The sequence below is a fragment of the Dipodomys merriami genome, unplaced genomic scaffold (assembly GCF_024711535.1).
Source record: "Dipodomys merriami isolate MVZ:Mamm:240054 unplaced genomic scaffold, mDipMer1.0.p SCAF_556, whole genome shotgun sequence".
Classification (NCBI taxonomy): Eukaryota; Metazoa; Chordata; class Mammalia; order Rodentia; family Heteromyidae; genus Dipodomys; species Dipodomys merriami.
The window spans coordinates 254,773-277,649 of NW_027206131.1; the positions used below are offsets into that span (position 1 = coordinate 254,773).

The window sequence follows — 22,877 nt, forward strand, 5'->3', positions numbered from 1 at the left end:
CACACACACACACACACACACACATGCACACGTGCGCGCGCGCACACACACACATATATATGTACATAAAATTGAATTTTATTCTTCGCTTACAAAGAATGACACCACCCCATTTGTCAGGAAATGGAAAGACCTGGAAAAATCATATTAAGTGGAGTTAGGGAGATCCAAAGAAAAAGATATCTCATGGTTTCCCTCACTCGCAATAATTAGTATATAGCTATGATAATTTTATCAGGTGAGCAGAAAACCTCTCAAGCTATTTACATATGACCATATAAGATGGTGTTAAGTGAAATGAACCCCAAGATATGGGCAAAAGTGATGTTTCTTTGTTGTAATTTTAAAGTACTATGTGATCTTTTGGTTTCCTTTCTATGTTCTTCCCCTGTTGTCACTGCATTTGATTTTGGTACCCTGAATCTTGTATATACATTTCTCTACTTTGGGGAGGGTAAGGGGAATAACAAAACATTGAAGCAAGGACATCAGAGGACCCATTGCAACAATGATCCCCACAAGACAGTATATTGGAAATGAATGTTAAAACTTCAGGGTGGGGGGAGGAGTGAGGGAGGTGGAGGAGGAAAAGGATAGTGGGAGAACAACAAGGGAGGGGGTAACAATGCTCAACAAGAAATGTACTCATTACCTTACTCATGTAACTGTAACCCCTCTGTACAGCATCTGTACAATACAATAAAATCAATTACTTGTTTTTTAAAGGTCAGGCCATGGTACTCCTGTGACATTGCCTTCTACTGCATTTGTACAGCAGGGATTGGAGGATGACCCCAGCTTTTCTAGGCATTTGATGGGCAACTTTCATGATCACCCTGTGTTCTCATTCACTCAACTACACTGTCTGAAGGTACCTTAAGGAATTCTGTCCTAAGACAACAGTTATCGGTACCTCTAATTGTATGATGATAAGCTCCAGACAGATGCCATGTTTGAGCTGAAGTGTCTCATTCTAACTTGTAGAATGGGATAAGCTGGGAGGGAGGGAGAAAATAACTGGAAACATGCGAATGCTCACTGAAGGGTTAAAGTCCTTGAGGCAGTGACCATTTGTTGCTCATTTCAGAGCAGAGCAATACGTGGTGCTAAACCACCTGGTTGTATGCCTTTATAAGACCTGCAAATCCTTAACTTGGGGCTCTCCTAGGCTCCGCTGTGTCAGAGTGTAGGATGAGGTCCGAGCTGCAGCCCGCCTAAATACAACCTCAAAACAGCTGTAAAGTTGACTCTCGGTGGTCTTCTTGGTGGGGGTCCTGCAACCTAGGCATAACACTCACTTCCACGGCACCATCAGAAGCCAGGACTGCATTCACAGGCTAGGATAGCTAAGAGTCATTGGATGTAAATAAACTTTAGGTAATATAAACAGTCTGATCTATCTCAGAATGTTTATCATGTCTTCAGATATGAGGCATTGCAGAATGGCAAGATGTTTCTCACACCTCCATTTCCTCATCCGTAAAGCTACATGAAGGGAGCTGGGAGCAGGGGTGCAGGCCCCGAGTCCCAGTTACTGGGGAGGCTGAGGCATGAGGATCACTTGAGCCAACTACATCAGGATCCTCCTGGGAAATGCAGTGAGAGGCCAATCTCTAAATTGAGTATGCAAATAAAGAAGTATACAGTAAAGATTCTAGTAATTGACTTCAGCAACATGCTTCAATTCTGTAAGCACCTATTCACTTACTGGACAATGGAGCCAACACAAGTGGGACTAATTTCTAGTCTTTGCAAGCTGTCAGCTCTGCTGTGGTGGGACAACTGGCTGTGTCCCTTGGGGTTTTCTCTGTTGTCACCCTTGCATACAATGGACACAGCCCGAAGTCTCCTTTTCGTCAGGTTTCTCAGGAGTTACCATCTGTCCTTGGTCTCTAGGTGCACAGTCATTTGCATATACTGCTCCTCTTCTTGCTCTTCCAAAGTGGCAGACACCAGAGAAAGCTCACCCAACAGGGATACCAGCCAGGTCAGGCGAGAGATGCCACTAAATGCAGGAAAGCCAAACTGCCCTTCTTCCATTGGGCCAGCTGTGGGCAATCACAGGTGCTGTGAGGACTAGGAAGAAGAGAATATCTGAGAACAGGCAGGACCCAGGTGCATGGGAGAACACATGGACAGGGGGACCTTGCCTTACCATGCGGCTAACTGTAGCCTCACAACAGCAAGTCCCTTGTAGGTTTGAACTTCAATTTTGCTAGTAAAATTAGACATGCTACTGGCAATAGCACACAATTCAGCTACACACAATGATAACTTGTAGAATGGGATAAGCTGGGAGGGAGAGAGAAAATATAGTCAGTTTACCTGTCTACTTAGGTAGATACACACACACACACACACACACACACACACACACACACACACACACACACACACACACACACACACACACACACACACACACACACACACACACACACACACACACACACACACACACACACAGACATTGCATGGTGATCCCCTGTATTACAGATTGTAACCATTAATTCCCTGCTAGACATGGTAGCCCCCCCCAAAAAATAATGCCCACCAAGTTTCAAACATGCCACTGGGGAAATGTGGTCCTAGCTTCAAGCCTTCAAGTCTCCCAATATTCCAGACAAGAGGAATTGCCCAGGTTGAGGCAATGAGTCAGGGACAGTTCAAGTCTTAAACTTTGATCTCTAGGAAGCCAGTACCACAAAGAACCGAGCAGGAGACAATGTCAGAGTTCATGCTGGAATGAGCAAATCTGATTTTGAGCTCAGATTCTAATTTGGGGGCAATGCATTCATCAAATGCTTCCTACATTTCTACAGAATTATGAGGGTAGCTCGTCCATGAGGCAGTGCCCTTGTTCCATCTGTGTCTCCCTCTCCCGGATCTCACTCGGATCCATTCTGCATCCTGGCTCTTCTCCCAGAAGGCAGAGAAGAGGCAGCATCATGAATCTCAGGCTCCCAGCTGTGCCACCTGCTGGACAAGCCTTCTATGTCACTGGCACCCGAGGCTCCACACTCATGCTTTGCCCTCCCGACAGGGGGCCACCCAGTCCACAGGAAGGATCTGCTATTTCACAGGAGCAGCAATGGCCTCCCTTTTCTCCTGCCCCACACCAGTAAGACAACTTGGTCAGTGGAGTGTGACTACTCTGCTAGGAAATATGGGAAGTTTCTCTCGTCCCACCTCTCCCATCTTCCTCTTGCTTTTTATTTACTTGGTTGCATTTTTAGCACGAGACATAGAAGAATACCTCATGCTAGAAAGAACTGGAGCCTTCTTTCTAACTTTAATATGTCTAAAGAGCTCTCCATGAAATCCAAGGTTGTGCACATTTTTGGTAAACACTTCGTTTCTTTTCCTGGTTATTTAAAATGTCTTTTTTCTTCATAACTCAATAGCAATCTATCTAAAAGATTTTCCTGATATCAACAAAATTTTCTAAACATCACTGAAGGGAGAAATCCAAAAGTTTAAAAAAATCCCTATTACATACTACCAGATCAACTATGATAAATTTTAATTTTTTTTTAGTTGGATGGGGGCAAAAACTTTGGAGTTGCACATCTAAAGCAAATACCTCTGTACCTGTAGGTGTGAGATTAGAACTCTAGCAGGAAGCAGGGCTTGCTTACCCGAATATACGCATCTTGGTGATGTTTGGCGAAGTACAGCATGTTCTCAAGAGCCAGCATCCCAGGAGGAGTCTGGGTGAAGTCCATGGCAGGGTTGACATGATTCTGCAATAAAAATCAAGTACTAGGTGAGGTTAATTCTTCAGCAGACTTTGCCAATCACAGCAGGGGGGAGACAGTGGAGGTGCACCTTGCCCACCTCAAGACTGAAGGTTAAGTTCCCAATGACCAACTATGTCAACCTATTGGGATGGGCAGAGGAACTTCTTCAAGCTCTGTGGGCTCAGCTAAATCACTTTTTATAACCCAGGGCTGGAAACCCAGTTAAAGATCGAAACACAGGATCATCCTTAGTCACGTCACATTTCAAGGAAAAGAAAATAACATGCAAGTTCAATCTCCAGCAGTTGCATTGAAGTGAAGCCAGGGGCACAGGGCGAGAAATATCTGGGCTGGAGTGACTCTGCATCCATTTCAGGAGCTGACTGAAGGGAGCCATTACTCCCGGATCTGACCCATCCTCAAGCTTATGCATGAAGGTCGGTCTGGCCACGCCTATCCATCGGCTTTGTAAACTGTCTTGGAGACACAGTCCCCAGGCCTCTACAGGCACTGCGCTCATGTCTGACCTGTGTAGTCTGCTGACACTAGCATGTTTCTGAGGATTGTGTCTGGCATGATGGACTCCACATATGGCCCAATGTTACCAATGTGCCTAACCAAAGAGCAGGCCTGGCTCAGACAAATATTTGTGCATGCATGACATTAATTGATCAATGAACACTATGACAGCTCTTCGGGCAACAAACAGCTCTCTGCCTGGACACATCAAAACCAGTCACACCAAACACTGCACTGAAAAGCAGATCTGAACAGTGAATGATTGAGAGGAAGTGATGTTTTCCATTTTTTTTCCTGTTGAACAAATGAAAAGAACATCCAAGTGGGGTGCTGTGGTATATTCCTGTAAGCCCAGCATGTGGGAGACTGAGGCAGACGGAGGGGGAGCTCCATATCATGACAACCTGTGCCAGCAGAACAAAGGCTGAGGATGTAGCTTAGTGGTAGAACAGTGTGCCTAGCATGCCCAAGGCACTGGTTCAATTCTCAGTGTTGCACAGAGTCAAAGGCAATTTGTTGTTGAGGACTGTAGGTAGAAATGCTACACATTTTTTTCAATTTTATTTTCTTGTACAGATGTACAGAGGGGTTACAGTTATATGAGTAAGGTAATGAGTACATTTCTTGTTGAGCATTGTTACCCCCTCCCTTGGTGTTCTCCCACTATCCCTTCCCTCTCCCAACTCCCTCACTCCTCTCCTCTCCCCAAAGTTGTAAAGTTCATTTCCAATATACTGTATTGTGGTTATCAAGGTTGCAATGGGTCATCCTGTGTCCTTGTTTCAGTGTTTTATCATATTGGACTTGTATCTAAGTTTGCTGAATTTATCTAGTAGTTCTCACCATGTATTTGGTGACATCATTAGGATTTTTCTGTACATAAAAGTGCATCATCTACAAATAACTTGACTTCCTTCTTTCCTGTATATATGACTGTCATTTCTTTCTTTTGTCTAATTGCTCTGACTTGTAATTCTAGCTCTATGCTGAATAGGAGCTGGGGGTGGGGAGGTATCGAATTTCACTACAAAAATAACGGCCATCTGAGATTAAGCATGTGTTAATTAAGTAGATTTAACTATTCCACAATGTATATTTATTTCAACATATACTATACATGAGAAAATCACACATGTCATTTGTCAGTGTAAAAATATTTTAAAACTGTTCAACGATTATTAATGACAACTGCTTTCACCTCACAATCTGGAAAACTTGCATATTTTCATTTTGACTCTTTATTACATTTTTAATAATCACTTTGAGTTCTTCTCCCTCCTTTCCTCCCTCCTCACCTCCTTTTCTTTTATGCTGGGATAAATTCTAGTCTAACAGCATTTTTTTTTCTTATTTGTGTACAGAAAGGCCTTCTTATGTAAGGTTCAAACCACCCACACTTTGCTATATTATTAAAGTGTACACCTAAACTATTTTCCTAAAGCTGATTTGAAAACTTGCTTATGAGCTGATAAATGACAGCTCCAGGCCACAGCTCCTGCTTCAAAACCACACAAGTTCACCACATCCAAACAGTACCAAAGTACTGAGTACAATATGTTACATTTTAACATTTCCTCCTCATTCATTTATTAAAATGTTTGAAAGTTTTTAGAATACTCAAATACTATGACCAAAGAGAGAGAGAGAGAGAAAGAGAGAGAGAGAGAGAGAGAGAGAGAGAGAGAGAGAGAGAGAGAGAGAGAGAGAGAGAGAGAGAGAGCGCGCATAAATCATACGGTGTGTCTCATACAGTGTGTCACACTGTGGTTCAGCTGGGTTTGACATGCCTCATTCACTGTGGTGAAGGACCAACTCCTATACTATAGCGGTAACAGGGGAAACAATATCCATTATTGGAAATGGACAACCAGAGAATTCACCACAAGAGCCATTTGTACTTAAATGATCTCCTAGGCAGAGTGATTTAGTAGAGTTTAGTGGAATTTCTCCCATTGTATACACACTGGTACTTGGAGGCATGAGATTTTCATGAACCTAAGTGACATAGAAAAGTTGCCTTTCTGAGGGCTTCCACTGCAGAGAACCTGACATGTGTGAAGACTCAGAATAACGCAGCCACCTGGTCCTCTTGTGGTATCCACATGACTGACAAGGAAACCAAGTTCACCAGCTCCCGGCCCTCCCTACTTGTCTGTGAACAAGTACACAGGACTTCTGTAGACAATGCATTTCAACCATCCATCTCCTGTCCCTACTTTTCCCCTTCCTACCAGTATGACAAGCCAGATGCATTTATTTTATTTTGGCACTGCCAACATTGGACTTTCATAGACCGACAAAAGTTTATTTGACATCAGCTAATCAATACGAGCCATCCCGAAGCACAGGCCAGCCAGTAAAGGAAAGAGCGTCAGACATAAAAGAGAAAACCGTGACATTTATTTCAGACCTACTGCTAGTATTGATTTATCAATGTAATCCCAAAATAAATACACATGGAAATGAGGGGAGAAAAATACATTTCTCTGAATCTAATTCCAACAACTCTCTAAAACACTAGGTAGATGAAGATGACCATGTAAAACCCCCATGGCTCAGCCACCATCAAACTTGTTTGAGTTTAGCATTTACAATCCCAGTGAAGATACCTTGCATCAATCACACCCATCCTTGGGCACCTGGGTGATCAAAGAAGTTACAACTGTTCTCCAAAGATCCTTCCAGTTAAAAACCAACATAGCTACAGGACTGTAAACATTCACATACAGCAAGACCAAAGGAGGATATTCTTAGGGGAGAGGAACTCAAAGGCACAATGCCTATGTATATCTGATCATATAAAATCATATTTATCGATGTGACCCCTAGAAAATGGAAACAAGAGGTATTTTGTTGCTTTTTTGTTTTCTTTCCTTTTTGTCTTGTTTCTTTATTTGGGAGGGTAAAGTGGAGAGCACAGAAACAGAGGGACAAAAGGTGAACAAATGGGGCAGTGGTACTCACTAGACACTATGCTCCCCCAACCCTCACCCCGCCTGCCACAAACACCAGACACCAGACCAAAGTCCTTCACATTTGCAACGAACCATGTCCTAACTGTCTCCAGCAAATAGGCTCTTGCCACACAAAAGCCAATTTGAAAATTGCTTTTGATGTAGATTATGAAACATCAGTGCATTTTTATATAAAACTAAACTAACCTTTTCTAGTTGGGAATGAGCTATGTTCCGTCTCTTTCTGATTCTGGCTCTCATTCTTCCAACCTGTGGATGGGGATGGAAGGGAAAAACTGGGAAAGAGCAAAGGAAGGGGTGACAATGTCCCAAAAGAAATATACTTATCACTTGACCCATGTAACCGTAACTCATCTGTCCATCACCTTTATGGTAACAATTTCAAAAAGGAGGAAAAAGAAAACCATAGTGCAGTGCCCTAGGATCTGTGGAGAAATGGATCCAGGATCCTGCATCCATTATCAAAATCTCATGATGCTCAAGTGCCTTCTCTATAATAGCAAAGCATCTGCACACATCCTCCACATACTTTACTTTTTATTCTTAATTATCTTTAAGAAGTTGTAGCAAGGGGTTTCAATTCCACCATGTTCTCTACACCTTTGCTAGATTCCCAATGGATGTCCAATATAACATGAGTGCTGTGTAGGTAGCTGTTATACTGTACAGTTGAAGGAATGAATGATGGCAAGCAAAGAACCTGTACACCTTCAGTCCAGATGGAATTCCTTTCAAATACTTTTCAATCCCTAGCTGGTTGAATCTGTGGGTGAGAAACCCACAGATGCAGAAGGCCCCCTTTAATTGATGTGTAAGGTCCTCATCCTCAAGTTAGTAAGTGGAGCTACTAAAATTGTGTCTATGATGTGGCAGGTATTATGTAAAGTGTCTTGCATATTCGAACCCTTAGGCCTCATCAAATGCTTCCAGGGTCAACATGAACTTTCTCTTCCTTTCCCAACAAGAAAACTGAGCCAGCCTGGCACCGGTGGCTCACGCCTGTAATCCTAGCTACTGAGGAGGCTGAGATCTGACAAAGCCAGCCCAGGCATGAAAGTCCATGAGACTCTTATCTCCATAAAACCACTAGAAAACCGGAAGTTGTGCTGTGGCTCAAGTGATAGAGTGCTCGCCTTGAGCTGAAGAGCTGAGGGACAGCGCCCAAGCCCAGAGTTCAAGTCCCATGACTGACCAAAAAAGGAAAGAAAGGAAGAAAGGAAGAAAGGAAGAAAGGAAAAAAGAAAGAAAGAAAGAAAGAAAGAAAGAAAGAAAGAAAGAAAGAAAGAAAGAAAGAAAGAAAGAAAGAAAGAAAACTGAGCCATTTTGGAGTTCCTGTAGCTCATTCAAAATTTCAAAGCTGCTTAATGTATATAAAACCAGCAGGAATCATAATCAGAGGGTAAACTCAGAGTGCAGATTTTGAAGCAGAATTTTGTAGCATCTGATTGACCAGTTGGAATTCCCAGCAAATTTCAAACAAACATCAGACTCAAGTTCTAGCTCAGTTTGAGCTGCTCAGTCAACAGCATTGTGTCATGCAGAGTAAGCCTAGATCTGTCCTTTCTAATCAAAGCTGTAATTTCTCTGCTGCCCTCCCAACCCTCCCCCCCCCCCCCCGCCACAAACACCAGACACCAGACCAAAGTCCTTCATATTTGCAATGAACCATGTCCTAACTGTCTCCAGCAAACAGGCTCTTGCCACACAAAAGCTAATTTGAAAATTGCTTTTGATGTAGATTATGAAACATCAGTGCATTTTTATATAAAACTAAACTAACCTTTTCTAGTTGGGAATGAGCTATGTTCCGTCTCTTTCTGATTCTGGCTCTCATTCTTCCAGCCCCTCCTCTCTCCTTCAAATGAGTGTTTTGGTTACTTTTCTTGGCTGTTGTTGTTGTTGTTGTTTGTGGGTCTTTTGTCGTTATTTACAATTGTAGTTAAGAAAAAAGGATTACAGGCTGAAATATCTGAGCTTCTGTACAGTGACAAAAATACTCTGGGACCCAGCCAAGGCTCTGCCACTCCTTCCTTATTTATGAGCTGCTTTGGGTACAGATTTATTTTCCTTTCTGTATCCATGCTATTTTTTCCACCTGTCTTGGAATGGAAGTTGCAAGAGCTTAGATAAATGGCTTAAAATGTCCCCCTACTTTTACTGCAAAGCCTGTGTACATCCTTCTAAGACACCATTCTTGGGTCCTGTGGATGTCAGGCTCTGTGAATCAGAATGGACAGTTCACTGGGGAAGGGGAATAGCTATGTCCCATTCCAGGGCACCGGAGGGAGGCTGTGGGAGTGGAAGATGGGAGGCCATGGATTGTGTTCCAGCCAGCATCTGAAGTCATTTGGTGTGTGAGTCCTATGCATCGGGATCTCTTCTGTCACCTACATGCCAGCTTTCTGGCTGACTTATTCCAACCATCATCCAAGACTGACTTACTCCAACCATCCATCCAAGGGAAAGTTATAAGCTCTAAGATAGAAAAATCTCTGAACCTATTCTGGGCCCTAACTCTTCGGCCATTGGAAAATGGAGGTGTTCCATAAATAGAATCTAGGCCAGCCCTTTGTTTTATAGATGATAAGAACAAGCCTCTGATGGAAAATAGTAGGGCTTAAATTTGAGCACACATCTGATCTCCTCCTGGGGGACTTGCTAACACAGCAATTGCCGGAACTGCTTCCAGAATGTCTAGTTTATTTAAGCCTGAAGTGAGATCAAGAATTTGTATCTTTAAAGGCCATGAATGGCGCCTGTCATCTTAGCTGCTCTGGATGGGAGTGGTGGTATATGTCTCTAACCCCAGATACTCTGCATACAATGATGAGAGGGTCACGCATGGTTCAGGAACAGCCAGGGCAAAAAGTTAGAAGACTCGATCTCAACTAACAAGTCGGGTACCATGGTATGCACTTGTCATCACAGCTACAAGAGTGGTATAGTAGGCCCAGGCAAAAACTTATTTGAAACATGATTAAAAGCAAAAAGGGCTCAAATGATAGAGCACCTGCCTAGCAAGTTTAAGGCCCTGAATTCAAACTTAAGTATTGCCAACGAAAGAAGAGGGAGGGAAGGAGGGAGGAAGGGACAGAAGGAGGGAGCGAAGAACGGGGGATGGGGAGAAGAAAAGAAAAGAAAGAAAAAGAAGGGAAGAGAAAAGCAAAGAGAATCTGAATGTCTAACCATTTTTTAGGTGGAGTAAATGGTAATGGTGGGGCCACAGGTTGAGACTCACTGGAAGGGAGAATGCCTGACTCATGTCCATTAATGCAGGTCATGACAGAAGATCCTCTAGAACCTGGATTTACCACTTCCTGGATCTCATATAGTGTCCGTTACAACATAACTGACTCTCAGGTTCAACAACTGAATCCCTTGTCCTTCATCTGCTTTGGGTTCAGACCTCTCATGGATGAAACCGACTTCTTCGTTCAGAAATGGGAAATACAATTCAGCATCCTCTCCCTTGCTCTGTGGTTCACATTTCTAGCTATGGTTATCCACAGTAGCACCTCCATAGGAAGCTGAAATCTGCTGGTACTTGGTGCTTTAGAGGGCTTCTTGGTTCTTGGTTGGGGAAGCAGAGCTGGCAGTAGCTCATAGGATGTTTAAAGGGGCTGGTGCTCAATTACCAAGGCCACACTAGTCCTTCGTTCATGTGGGTAACAAAGAGATGATTACGATAATGCCTGCCAGGTGGCATATGGCAGGAAAGCCTTCTAGGATTTAGGAGTTCGTATTTGTGCTATGTGAGTGCCTACATTTGGCTCAACAAATAGGGTATTAAAGCAATCTTTAGTACAAATCGCAGAGTGAATACACATTTTGACTAGGAAAAAGCCTTTATCTCTAGAGTCTGGCAGTTTGAAGCCACCATCTCCAAGAGGCAGGAGAGTTACATATGAGGTCCAAAACACCGACACAGAAACACACACACACACACACACACACACACACACACACACACACACACACACACACACACACACACACACACACACACACACACACACACACACACACACACACACACACACACACACACACACACACACACACACACACACACACACACACCAGGAGCATGCTGGTGCTTGCACATGCTTTCCACACTGAACAATCTCTGGTGAGCTCTTCCAAATCCTCAATTGCAGGCTGGACCCCAAAGAAGTCCCATGTGAAACTCTGCAGCTGGGAGCTAAGCAACTTCAAAGGGGAAAATTCTGAAAAACCTTCCCAGAGATGATTGTCTAAGCTCAGCTGCAGTGGATCTCTGCTTTCCTACACCGGTGGTTCTCCAGCTTGAACAACTATTGGAGAGAGTAATTTCTTCCATAGCATTTGGGGTTTGGCACAGGGTCCCCAGTGCTGCATGAGGGAAGCCACAGCTTTGAACCTATAGCAGCCCAGTACAAGTGATGTTAAGAACCTGTGTCCATTGAAGACCTGGGCTGGGAGCCAGGTTTTATGGAGCTCCTGTGTTCTCTCAGTGGACCCAACTCAGGCCTCTCTAACCCCAGCTGCCTCTCACATTTATACCGTGAGGCTCTGAATGCTTCTGACTGTGACCCCACACAGACCCGGACCCCAAAGATCCCACCAAGTAACCTTAAGGTGTCTTCTGGTTCCAGCCCTGGTCTCTCCATTCGACTCAATAAAAATCTCTATAGTCTAGATGAAAACAGACAAGATGGATGATCAAATCCAACCTAAGACAGGGAGGTGGGAAGTGGTGGGGAGCAAGAGCCTACTGGGGCCAGGCCTTGACAGTGATACCATCATACAGGAAGGCCAAGCGCCTGGCTCCCCGGTGGGGTTGAACTCCATTCCTAGCCAGGTGACAGCCAGCATTAACAACAAGGTCACAGCTCTTGGGTGCAGGGGCGCCTCTACACTGACACAGCTCTTTTTCCTTAGGTGCAAAAAGTCTTCAGAGACTCGCTCACAATATAGGCCTCATTAGTGTACACACACACACACAGACACACACACACACACACACACACACACACACACACACACACACACACACACACACACACACACACACACACACACACACACACACACACACACACACACACGAAGGTTTTAGAAATGTAAGCCCACATCTACAGACTGAGGGAAATCTGGATTACAAATAATTCATGAGAACCCAACAGCCCATCATTAAAATTTGATTCTTTCAGGTAAAAAGCACAAAGGAGACTCATGAAAGAAACACGCCAGCTGGTAAGATTCCAAACCAGTGGACTGACTGGCCTGCTCTCTCTCATTCCCTCTCCCCACCTGCCACCCCCCAACCTTGTAGCCTGGCCCTACATTTCCCGACATGGTCATGTCAAGCCCATGCTGTCAGACAATAGCCCCCCACTGCACAAAGCTCTGGGTTTTCAAGTTGCTGAGGGGGGCTTTCCCTGGAAACAGTCCACAGCCAAGCACACTGTGGAACCATCAACATGGCTAAGAGTTAAGAAGTCCAGGGAGCCCAGAGAAGTCACCATCATATGGCATCCAGAGGGCTTGAGATGTCCGGCTGCATGAATAGGAGCACAGTGATGAGGACTAAGGAAGGTCCATTGTGCCAAGGCTGGTGCACAACATCCACAGTGCCTGGCCTGGTGCAGGCCTTCTCAGGACACAACACAGAGTTTTTATAAAGGCCACTGGGAGAGTCACAGCCAGTACATAGAAAAGCCAGAACAGAGAAGCTGTCCAGGAAAGCTGGACAGAGGAAAGACATGAGGTAGTCGGGGTGGATATGGTGAGTGTGGGTAGACCATCTACTAACTCCAGACATATGAAGGAAAGCTGAGCTAATTCTGTGATCCTGCAGCTAGCAGGCTCAGCATGGAAAGAGGGGCTGCAGGTACAGCCAATGATACTTAGGCCCCAGCCCGTTTCATTCCTCTTGCTCTGTAACTTTGGAAATTTTGAGCCAGATAGTAAAGAACAGACCACCTGCCTTCAAGCGTCAGAAGTGAGTTACGAAAACCTTAATGTTTGTGTACCAGGATACACACATGCACACACGTACATACATGCATATGTACAGACCCATGCACACACACTCAGATAACCTCACAAGAGCATGGCATTGCCCCATTTGTTAGGAAATGGAAAGACTTGGAAAAAATTATATTAAGTGAAGTAAGCCAGACCCAAAGAAACATAGGTCCCAAGGCTTCCCTTATATGTATATTGTCTGATACAAGCAGAAAAGGTCAGATAAGTTTATGTTAAATGAAATGAACCCCAAGATTGCTATTGTTTCTAATGGATTTATAAGATACCACATGATTTTTTAAATGTCCCTCCCCCACAGTATAACCCCTGTTTGCACTGTATTTGATATTGGTATAATCTGGGGAGGGGAAGGGGAAAAACAAATTGTTTAAATAGGGATACAGGTTGACCAACTGCAACAATGAGATGTACAAAATGCTATGTCGAAAAATAAACTTTACAATTTAGGCGGGGGAGGGGAGGCCTGGGGGTGGACGGGGGAAAGGGGGAGTGTAGTTATGGAGGAGGGAGGGAAGGGATGTAGGGGAATAACAAAGGAGGACGCAACAATGCTTGATAAGAAATGTACTGTACAGTATTTTCACAATAAATAACATATTTAATAGAGCTATGTTCTACAGAAATAAAGAAAAACTCTCACACCCCAAATTTCAGATTTAAACTAAACTTTCTTAGGTACAAAAGAATATTCTGAGGGTTTTTTTTCCCCTTACAATTTATTCTTGAGAAGTCGGGAAAGGTCATGCCCTACCCCACAATCTTTCTGGAAATCTAGGTTGATTATGACTTCATTAGGTGGGAAAAGTAGAGTTAAAACTCACTGAGCAAAAGGATAAATGTGAGCAATTTGTTTGGCTCAATCGTCTATAATACATAGAATTATCATAAAAACTCAATTAACAAAAAATGTCTTGGAGGATAAACTTCCTTGAAAACAAAAGCTAGTTATGGTTTTGGAACCCGTCTTTATGAATAATGAAATAGTGCTGTCGGCATTTATAAAAGGTTCCTGTGATTTTCTTCCTCAGCCCAGCACATATGGGATTCTGAACAGCGCAAAGATGGTGAGATGCCCCCGGCCTTCCTCTCTCCTTCCTTCCCAGCCCATTTGCTCTGCCCTTTTAGGACTCCTTCCTTCCCACCTCTTTATCACTTTTGTTTTTTATTGTGAAAATACCATACAGAGGGATACAATTACATGGGCAAGGTGATGAGTACATTTCTTATCAAGCATTGCTGCCTCCTCCTTTCTTTCTCCTTCCCCTCCCTTCCCATCCTACAAGCTGGTTAGAAAGCAAGTCCATGGTAAGCAAATGCTAAAACTCTGAACTAGCAAAGAAATCCTAGTATTTTGCTTCCTGGACACCATCATGACCTGACCTCTTTGTAAATGTTGGTTGGTCTTATTCTAATCAATAGATATTGTAAGAATCTCATAGATCCTCAGATGGTTTACTGGGCCAACCCTGAGTCCTGCAAATCTTAGTCTTTGTTTCCCATCATCTGCACTGATCACTGCAAGATCCCAGGCCCTTCCCCGATGGCAACTGTCACCTGTCACAGAGACCTCAGACAACAGCAAAAAATAGCTTTTCTCAAACAAGGTAAGTGACATTCTTGGGTACACTTAAATATTAATTAACTGAGGTGTAAAAAGGTTATGTTGACATCAATGTTATGTAAATATAAACATCTATCACTAAGTCCAGTAGAGCTCTTTCAATAAATATATTTTAAATACCTAAAATTGGAGGCATTTGGTAATTGCTTAACAGTTGGCTTGCCTTCTTTCCTTCATTCCTTCTTTCTTCCCTCCCTCTTGCTCTTCTTCTTTCCCTCCTTCCCCCCTCCTTTACTCTGATCCCTTCCTTCCTCCTTCCCTCTCCCTTCCTTTCCCTTCCTTCATTGGTTGTACATAAAATGTACCAATCATGCTGGCACCAGTGGCTCAAAGCTACACAAGAGGTTGAGATCTGAGGATCATGGTTCAAACCCAGCCCAGTCAAGAAAGTCTGTAAGACTCCTAGCTCCAAATAACTACTCAATAGCCATAAATGGAGCTATGGCTCAAGTGGTAGAACACTAACTTTGAGCAAAAAAGCTCAGGGACTGTGCATAGGACCTGAGTTCAATCTCCAGAACTGGCACAAAAATAGTACCAATCAATCAGTACCAAGCAGTGTCCTTGAACAATGAAATATGGCTGTAGATAAAGCAAGATTTACCTGGGTGACTTCTAGGTAACCTTACTAGGTAAAAATAATCTGTTAGTTTCTTCCTATAACTAGGCTCAATAGTCCAGAATCAGTGCTCTAAACTACCTCTTTAAAAGAAAAATTAATGACACGTTAGACAATCTACTCAAGGAAATACCCTACTATCTTAAAATTATGAACATAGAGAAGTTATCTAGAGTAAAAAGATAGAAATATAAAATTTATGTTAACTATATACTGTATATAATTTCCTTATTAGTATATATTCCAGTCTATGTATAATTTCACAAAATATTCTCTTCATTACATAAATCAAGACATAGACTCATCATCACTATGCACTTCAAAGATGCATTAAAACTGGAAAGAAATTCAACCAGAGGATTAATAATAATAATCTGTAGAGGTGAAAAGATAAGCAATTATTTTTCTGCCTCTATTTTCCTAATGAAGACACATTGTTGTTGTTTTTTTCTGTACTTGCATTTGATTAGGTGTATGTCACAGCCATGAAACAAGAAAAAAAATCATTTTATAGGAGAACATGAGAAACAGTCCGGACTTTAATCCATAACCCTGCTCCAGTATTTACTGGGCTTTTCCTTGAAGGTCAGCTTCCAACTGTGCCTGTCATAAAGACTCAGCCACCTGGTAAGTAAGCCCATTTGCAGGGAGGAACCATGGGCCACACCCTACAGTACCAAAGACAGTGGCAGGAAAAGGATCTGTTGGAATCACATCTTCAGAATTACAAATCTCAGCATTTGAAGCCTCTTGGTCTTGGGACATGACAGGGTGTTAGCTCAACTCACAGCCCAGAGAAAAAGCTCCACACAAGCTCCACGGATTGTCAAGGGACCATGAGATCAGGATATCACCCTGGTGCTATCTCTGTCACCAGCAGGGCTATTACAGCCCAGCCCTGGGTAGTTTCCTGCCTTTGTTAAGAAGTAGTAGATGATTTGGTTCTGATGGGATCCAGCTCCAAAACCCTCCAACCTACAAATAACTCTGTTCCATAAACAGAGTTAAACCACCAAGCTGCTGATAGGCAGCCAATTTTTACCTACAGAAGTGGAATTTTTCCCAATTCAACCTAAGCTTAGCTAAATGCATGCCACCATCCCTCTATGTGGTCTTGAACGCTCAGGGGCAGTAGCTTTCTGAAGAAATGGCAGGAAGGGTAGAAACAATCAGTCAAAGCTGAGGATAAATGACCAGCAAGACTGCTACACTGCTGGACTGAAATTCAGAGCTGAACTTGACTTTTAACTTTTTAAATTGCATCTTGTGACACCCCCTCTGCAGAACTGGCAAATATGGGTATCAAATTAGCTCTTTTTCCCTTACCTGTTCAAGATCACTAGTTTTATTTTAGCCCACACAATTTGCCCTGTGTACAGTGTCTTGTGCTTTTCTAAGCCACGATAATAAGACTCTGAAAAAACTACCAATAAGAAAAGCAATAAAGGAAGTGGCACTGTGGCTCAAGTGGTAGAGCATTAGCTTTGAGCTGAAGAGCTCAAAGACACCACCCAGGCCCAGAGTTCAATCCCCACAACCAACAACAAAAACAACAACAACAAAAAGCAATAAAATGCCAGAAGATGAAAAGGACTGGTAATGTTACATAAGCAACGTAAGATTAGGGCCCCTAACACACACACAAAGGAATATATATACACAAATAGATGTATGTATACAGATAGATAGATAAACAGACAGACAGACAGACAGATGCTGTCCTGATAAACCACTGATGAGCACGGTCTCAGGGGTGGTCTGTAATGAAGAGGTACACAGTGGGCATTCCCCTTTAGGGAGACTCAAGGGTGACCTATTAGCTGAGCTACAGTGGTATCTGGGGTCCTCCTTCTTCAGGAAGAATCTAAGGTAACCTCAGATGGCGTAGAACCTAGTGGGCATGCTCCTTCAAGCCAGAGGGGAAAAAGGAGGTCTGAAGAATCACAAATGCTCATCCCTGAGCTCCTGTGGACCCTACCTGGTGGCTGGACAGGAGACATTTTTAGTGGAAGCTGAGGGGCAGGTTTGGAGGTTTTATGCCACATTTACTGTTGCACGCTGAGCCAGGCTCTTTCTGTCTCTGTCTCTGTCTCTCTTTGTCAAATCATTCTTAAATATTTTTTAAACCTCAACCATAATAACTAGCTAGCACACAGCTTAATATTTCCACAATCACTTTCCAAAGTAAAAAAAAAAAGATGCAGGAGAGTAATATAACTCAGCATTATGACAGGAGAGAGAAGGGAAGGGAATGAACACAGGGAGAGACAGTGAAACTCAGAAAACTGAGGGAAGGAGTGGGGTTGGGAGGGGTGGAGGGATGGATGATGAAAGAGGTGACATGATCAAGACGCATTGTGCTGATAAACTGATGTGTTCAATGGTAACACCTTTGTACAACTACTTAAATAAAAATGTAATGTTAAAAAAGAAGAAAGCAAACCAGGAGGGGTTAGATGTTGCCTGTATCTGCCTGGCCCATTTTCTTTAACTGTCACAGAACAGTTACATTTGAAGAAAGTACAGCACACTGCTAGTCTCTCTTAAATTTGAGAGGTGGGCTGGGTGTTAGCAGCTCACACCTATAATCCTAGCTATTCAGGAGGCTAAGATCTGAGGACTGTGGTTGAAGCTAGCCTGGGCAGAAAAGTCTGTGAGACTCTTATCTCCAATTAACCAGCAAAAGCTGGAAATGGAGGCATAGCTCAAGTCATAGAGCACCAGCCTTGAGTTTTTCACTAAGGGAGAGCATGAGGCCCTGAGTTCAAGCACCATTATTAGTGGAAAAATATAAAAGAGAAAAAGACAAAGAGGAAGAAAGAAAGACAGAGAAAAAGGGAAGGAAGGAAGGAAGGAGGGAGGGAGGGAGGGAGGAAGGGAGGGAGGGATGGAAGGAGGGAGGGAGGGAGGGAGGGAGGAAGGGAGGGAGGGAGGGAGCTGGAGGAGGAGGAAAGGGAAAAGAAAAACAAAATCTGAGTGGTGATATAGACTTGATTGCCAATTTCTTTCTGCAGTAAAAATACTTCATAAAGAAATCTTTAATTTAGAAAATCTATACTTTACTTAATGCATAATTAAATGAGGATCTGACAGGAGCAAATGCAAGGAAGTTTAATTACCTCTGGACTTCACATTTAAGTATTATCAAATAATATAAGTAAGATTATTATTAAACCTAAGATCATTCAAGGTGGTTGTTGGGCTGGGAACATGGCTGCTTCCATTTGACACCTCTCCTACTGACTCTGCAGGGGTCCCTGTGGCTAAGGCCACACTAAGTAAGGGACAGCTGGAATCCATCCTCAACAGCACAAGAGGAAGCCAAACAGTCCAGATCCTTGGCGATCAGCTTTCATATTACATTTCATGGCTTCCAGCAGATGCCTCTGTTTCTCTCAGATAAGGAACACTAACATGAACATCATAATCCTCCACACACAAATCTTTCCTGAGCAGATTGGAATACGTGTCCAGTCCTTGTAAAACCATTCTTAACACATTTATATAAAAATCCCCTCTCGTCTGCAAAGAGCATGCTTTCTTCTCTTCCTCTTTTTCTAGTCAAGGATCACCCCCCCACACCGACCCCATGCTCTCACTGTGGAAACTTCTGTGGGGATCCTACGTTGTCAGGACAGCACCCAAAGGCAGTTGTTATCTCCAAGTGGGTACAGGTGCCCCCTTCCTGGGCAGCCTGGTGTGGAGGGTGGGAAGGAATAAATTCAGGAACAAAGGAGCAGTGCAGAAGGCAGCCTGACACATTCCAACCCATTCCAACACAATCTTCCACATGAGATGCTGCTCTTGGCAACGTTAATTTTACCTTTGTAGTCACAGCTCCTCCTGCCCCACTGTGGAGGAATTACTGCTCTTACTGGCCTGGCGGGAAGGTACACAGAGATGTTACCCAGAAAATGCTCTGAGCACCAGGTGGACCATGGATCAATGGCAGCTGTCAATGGCCCATGAAAAAGGAAGGTTCAACCCCAGTGCCTCCACAGCACTCTCCTGTGAAAAGCCTCCCTCTTGTTCTAGGCCAGAGCCCTGGGGACCCGCACAGCCCTCTGCACCTCCAGGTGTCAGCAGGAAGTCAGTCTTCCTGCCTGACCTAGGGTTTGGATTTCACAGCGTACTCTGAGCCCACCTCACATATACTGAGCTCAGGAGACTCCTTCCTAATGCTGCCACCAGGCCCCCAACCCCAGCACTCTGCACAACAGACCAGGCAAAACTAAAGAATCAAAAGTCCCCAAAGAGAGTAGGGACATCCAACCTTTATTTCCCTGCATGCAAGCATGGACATTTCCAGTGTGCTACCAGGATGATCATCTGTTCTATTTATAAGGATTTCTGGCAAAGAGATTCGGTAGCATTTCTACCAAAATGGAGGAACTCAGACATTCTACAGCAGGTACCTGACTTCCAGGTGCGGAGTTACATAAGGTGTGACATCACTGTGCTTTGGTTATTCGGGGACCACACAGCACTTGACCCTATGCAGAATTACAAGTTGAACGTTCCCAGTTTGAAAAGCCAAACTCAGAAAATGCTCCAACATGTGGAACGTTTGGAGCCCTTTTGAGGCAGTTAGGGTTTCAGATCAAAGGATGCTCAATAATCAAGTCTATGCAACTATTCTCCAAGTCTAAAAACCTCTGAGCTCTGGAAACTTCCAGTCAGGAGCTTTTCAGGTAAGGGATACTCAGGCCACAGCACCTTAGGAAAACAGCAAAAAGAGCAGAAAGAAGGTCTTTTCACTGATTTCTGTTACCTTGCTCAACACGTGCTGTAAAAGATTTCATAAAGGCACTATGGAAAACCTCCAGGCAATCAAATAACTGTGTCACTTAAACACCCAGCATGGCAAACTAGGGAGGGAGGGAGGGCAGGAGGGAAGGAAGGAGAGAGAGAGAGAGAGAGAGAGAGAGAGAGAGAGAGAGAGAGAGAGAGAGAGAGAGAGAGAGAGAGAGAGAGAGAGAGAGAGAATAAAAGGAGAAAGAGTAATGGGATTAACAGGAAAAGAGGGATAAGAAGACAGTTAGCAGGAGGTTATGGGGAAGTCTAGCTAAGTTGGCTTATTTTGTGGTAGTTCAGGAGTCTTGTACTTGCTATGCAGGCATTCTACCACTTGAACCAAGTCCCCATCACTTTGGGCTATAGTTACTGTTATTTTTTAAAATACGTTATCATGTTTTTGCCCAGTGCTGGCCTAGCCCATGTTCCTCTGACTCAAGATTTCAGTTAGGTGGGATAAGCAAGAACCACCACACTTCGCTTTAGTGTCTGAGATGAGGTCTCAAATTTCTTCCCAATCTCTGCCACTTGAGTAGCTAGGATTATAGATGTGAGCTACTGTATTCAGTCTTTTAACTAAGAGTTAATGTCTCTCACACACAATTCTGTAGTTCTGACTAAGGGTTTCTGAAGTCTCAGAGAACTGAGGAATTGTTCCAAGTTCCTGGCAGATGAGTGGTAACTTCAGGATACCCCTACACACATGGTGAAGAGAGCAGACTTCTACTCATAGCAGGCACTAAGAAGCAAACACAAATAGCTGGCTCCAGGGCCAGCCCTGTATCCCCTACCCCACTCCCCCAAGCTGCTTTCCTGAAGGGAGTCTTATAATTTCAAATCAAGTCCTTATACTTTCCAACTCCTCAAAGAATCACCAGCTGATGACCATTTGGAATTCCTGAAAGAAGTTGAACTCACTCTCAGCCTCTACTTTTGAACATACATTCTTGGGGGTGCAGGTTCCTTTGAATTAGAACACACACCAACTTACTATGCCTGTCAACCTACAAACATGGACCATTAGGACTGGAAATAACTATTTGACTTGAGAGGTTTAAATTCCAAGAAAGCAATATTTTCCTAAAGGGACTCATAAAAATATTGACTAAATATATCAATAAAGAAATACAAGACTCAGCTAGGCACTCAGCTAGTTCACGCCTATAATCCTACCTACTCAGGAGGCTAACATTTGAGGCCAGATTGGGCAGAAAAGTCCATGAGACTCTTATCTCCAATTAACTACCAGAAAATCGGAAATGGCGCTGTGGCACAGGTGGTAGACCTCTCATCTTGAGCTGAAGAGCTGAGGGACAGCACCCAGGCCCAGAGTTCAAGCCCCACAACTGACAAAAAGAAAAAAAAACATCTGCACCTTAGCATCTAACTCTCAGCTGTCTGACTTCAGGGAATAGTTTACAATGAAGTTGAGCACAAAGATGTTTTCTGGGAAAAGTCAATACTCCTTGGTCAGCCTTGTTTTCAAAAACGTTTCCACATGACGTTGAGAGAATATGTCACCCTACTATTTCTGCTCTATTTCCATTTCTGAATAATTTTTCTTCACCTATGGCTATGATGCTAAACATTTTCAAAGATAGGGAAAGACAGCTCTGACGTGTCATGCTGGGCTGCAAATGCAGGCACTTTTCAGTTGCTTTTTCTTATAATTAGAAGGATATCCTTTTTTTATCTTCTAAAGTCAGATTTCTTATACTAAAGCAGATGATTCATGAGGAAAGAAGATTTGTAACTTGCCATTCATAGTCAAATTGAGTCACTTTAGATGTGTTTTGAAAGAGAAATGTATTGTTAATATTTATGAACATTTCAGGAGGGAGGTGTCACAGAAAATGAAGAATTCCAAATTCCCAAGGCTCTGGGGTTAGGACTTTGATTTATGACTATATGAAAATTGACAATTCAGGGAATTCTCATGTTCTGTAAATTCTATTTTTAATTAACAGGCCTTGGAATTAACATTAGCATCTTTCATTGACTCAATCTAGGAAGATATTTTTTTGTTGGCTCCAAATTTTAATGGTTGTAAGTCTGTGAAGAATTTCAATGGATCATATCTTTGCATGGCTGTCATGGAGTAACTTTCACTGCAGAATGTGTGAGTATTAACATTGGCACCATTAAATGAGAAGAATAAGTTGCAAGCTCCGGAGAAAGCCTTAGGAGATGCCAGGGCATATTTTAACCGCAAACTGGACATGACTGTACAGCTATAAAGGAGTGGAATCCCCCAGCCAGCAGCCACCAAAGCCCCAACAATAACATAGCACATGACCAGTAGCTTAAGCACTGGGAAGTTTCCCTCTTTCTTAGCTTCTTTTTACCTGAGTCACCAACACTATCGACAACACAAGTGGCAAAATATGTGGCCAAGTCAGAAGCTTATCAAGATAGCTTGGCTCCATAGGTAGATGTTTCAGGAATGACCCTTGTACATGCATTCCCCTTGTATTTCTGTGTGTGTGTATGTGTATGTGTGCGTGTGTACATGCATAAGCGTGTATGTATTTACATTTCATTAAGTCCAGTAGTACTCTTTCAACATATCTTTTTTTATA

The 22,877-nt window shown here is 43.2% G+C and overlaps 1 protein-coding gene across 1 annotated transcript in view; it reads right to left on the reverse strand.

Moving 5' to 3' along the window:
* Positions 1-1,722: 1,722 nt before the first annotated feature.
* The window catches only part of LOC138812007 (engulfment and cell motility protein 1-like), a 96,515-nt gene continuing 75,360 nt past the window's right edge, over positions 1,723-22,877 (reverse strand). Inside the window, 3 exon segments of the mRNA XM_069999965.1 lie at positions 1,723-2,076; positions 2,156-2,292; positions 3,639-3,743. Coding sequence (XP_069856066.1) covers positions 1,989-2,076; positions 2,156-2,292; positions 3,639-3,743 — 330 coding nt within the window. The 3' untranslated portion in view covers positions 1,723-1,988.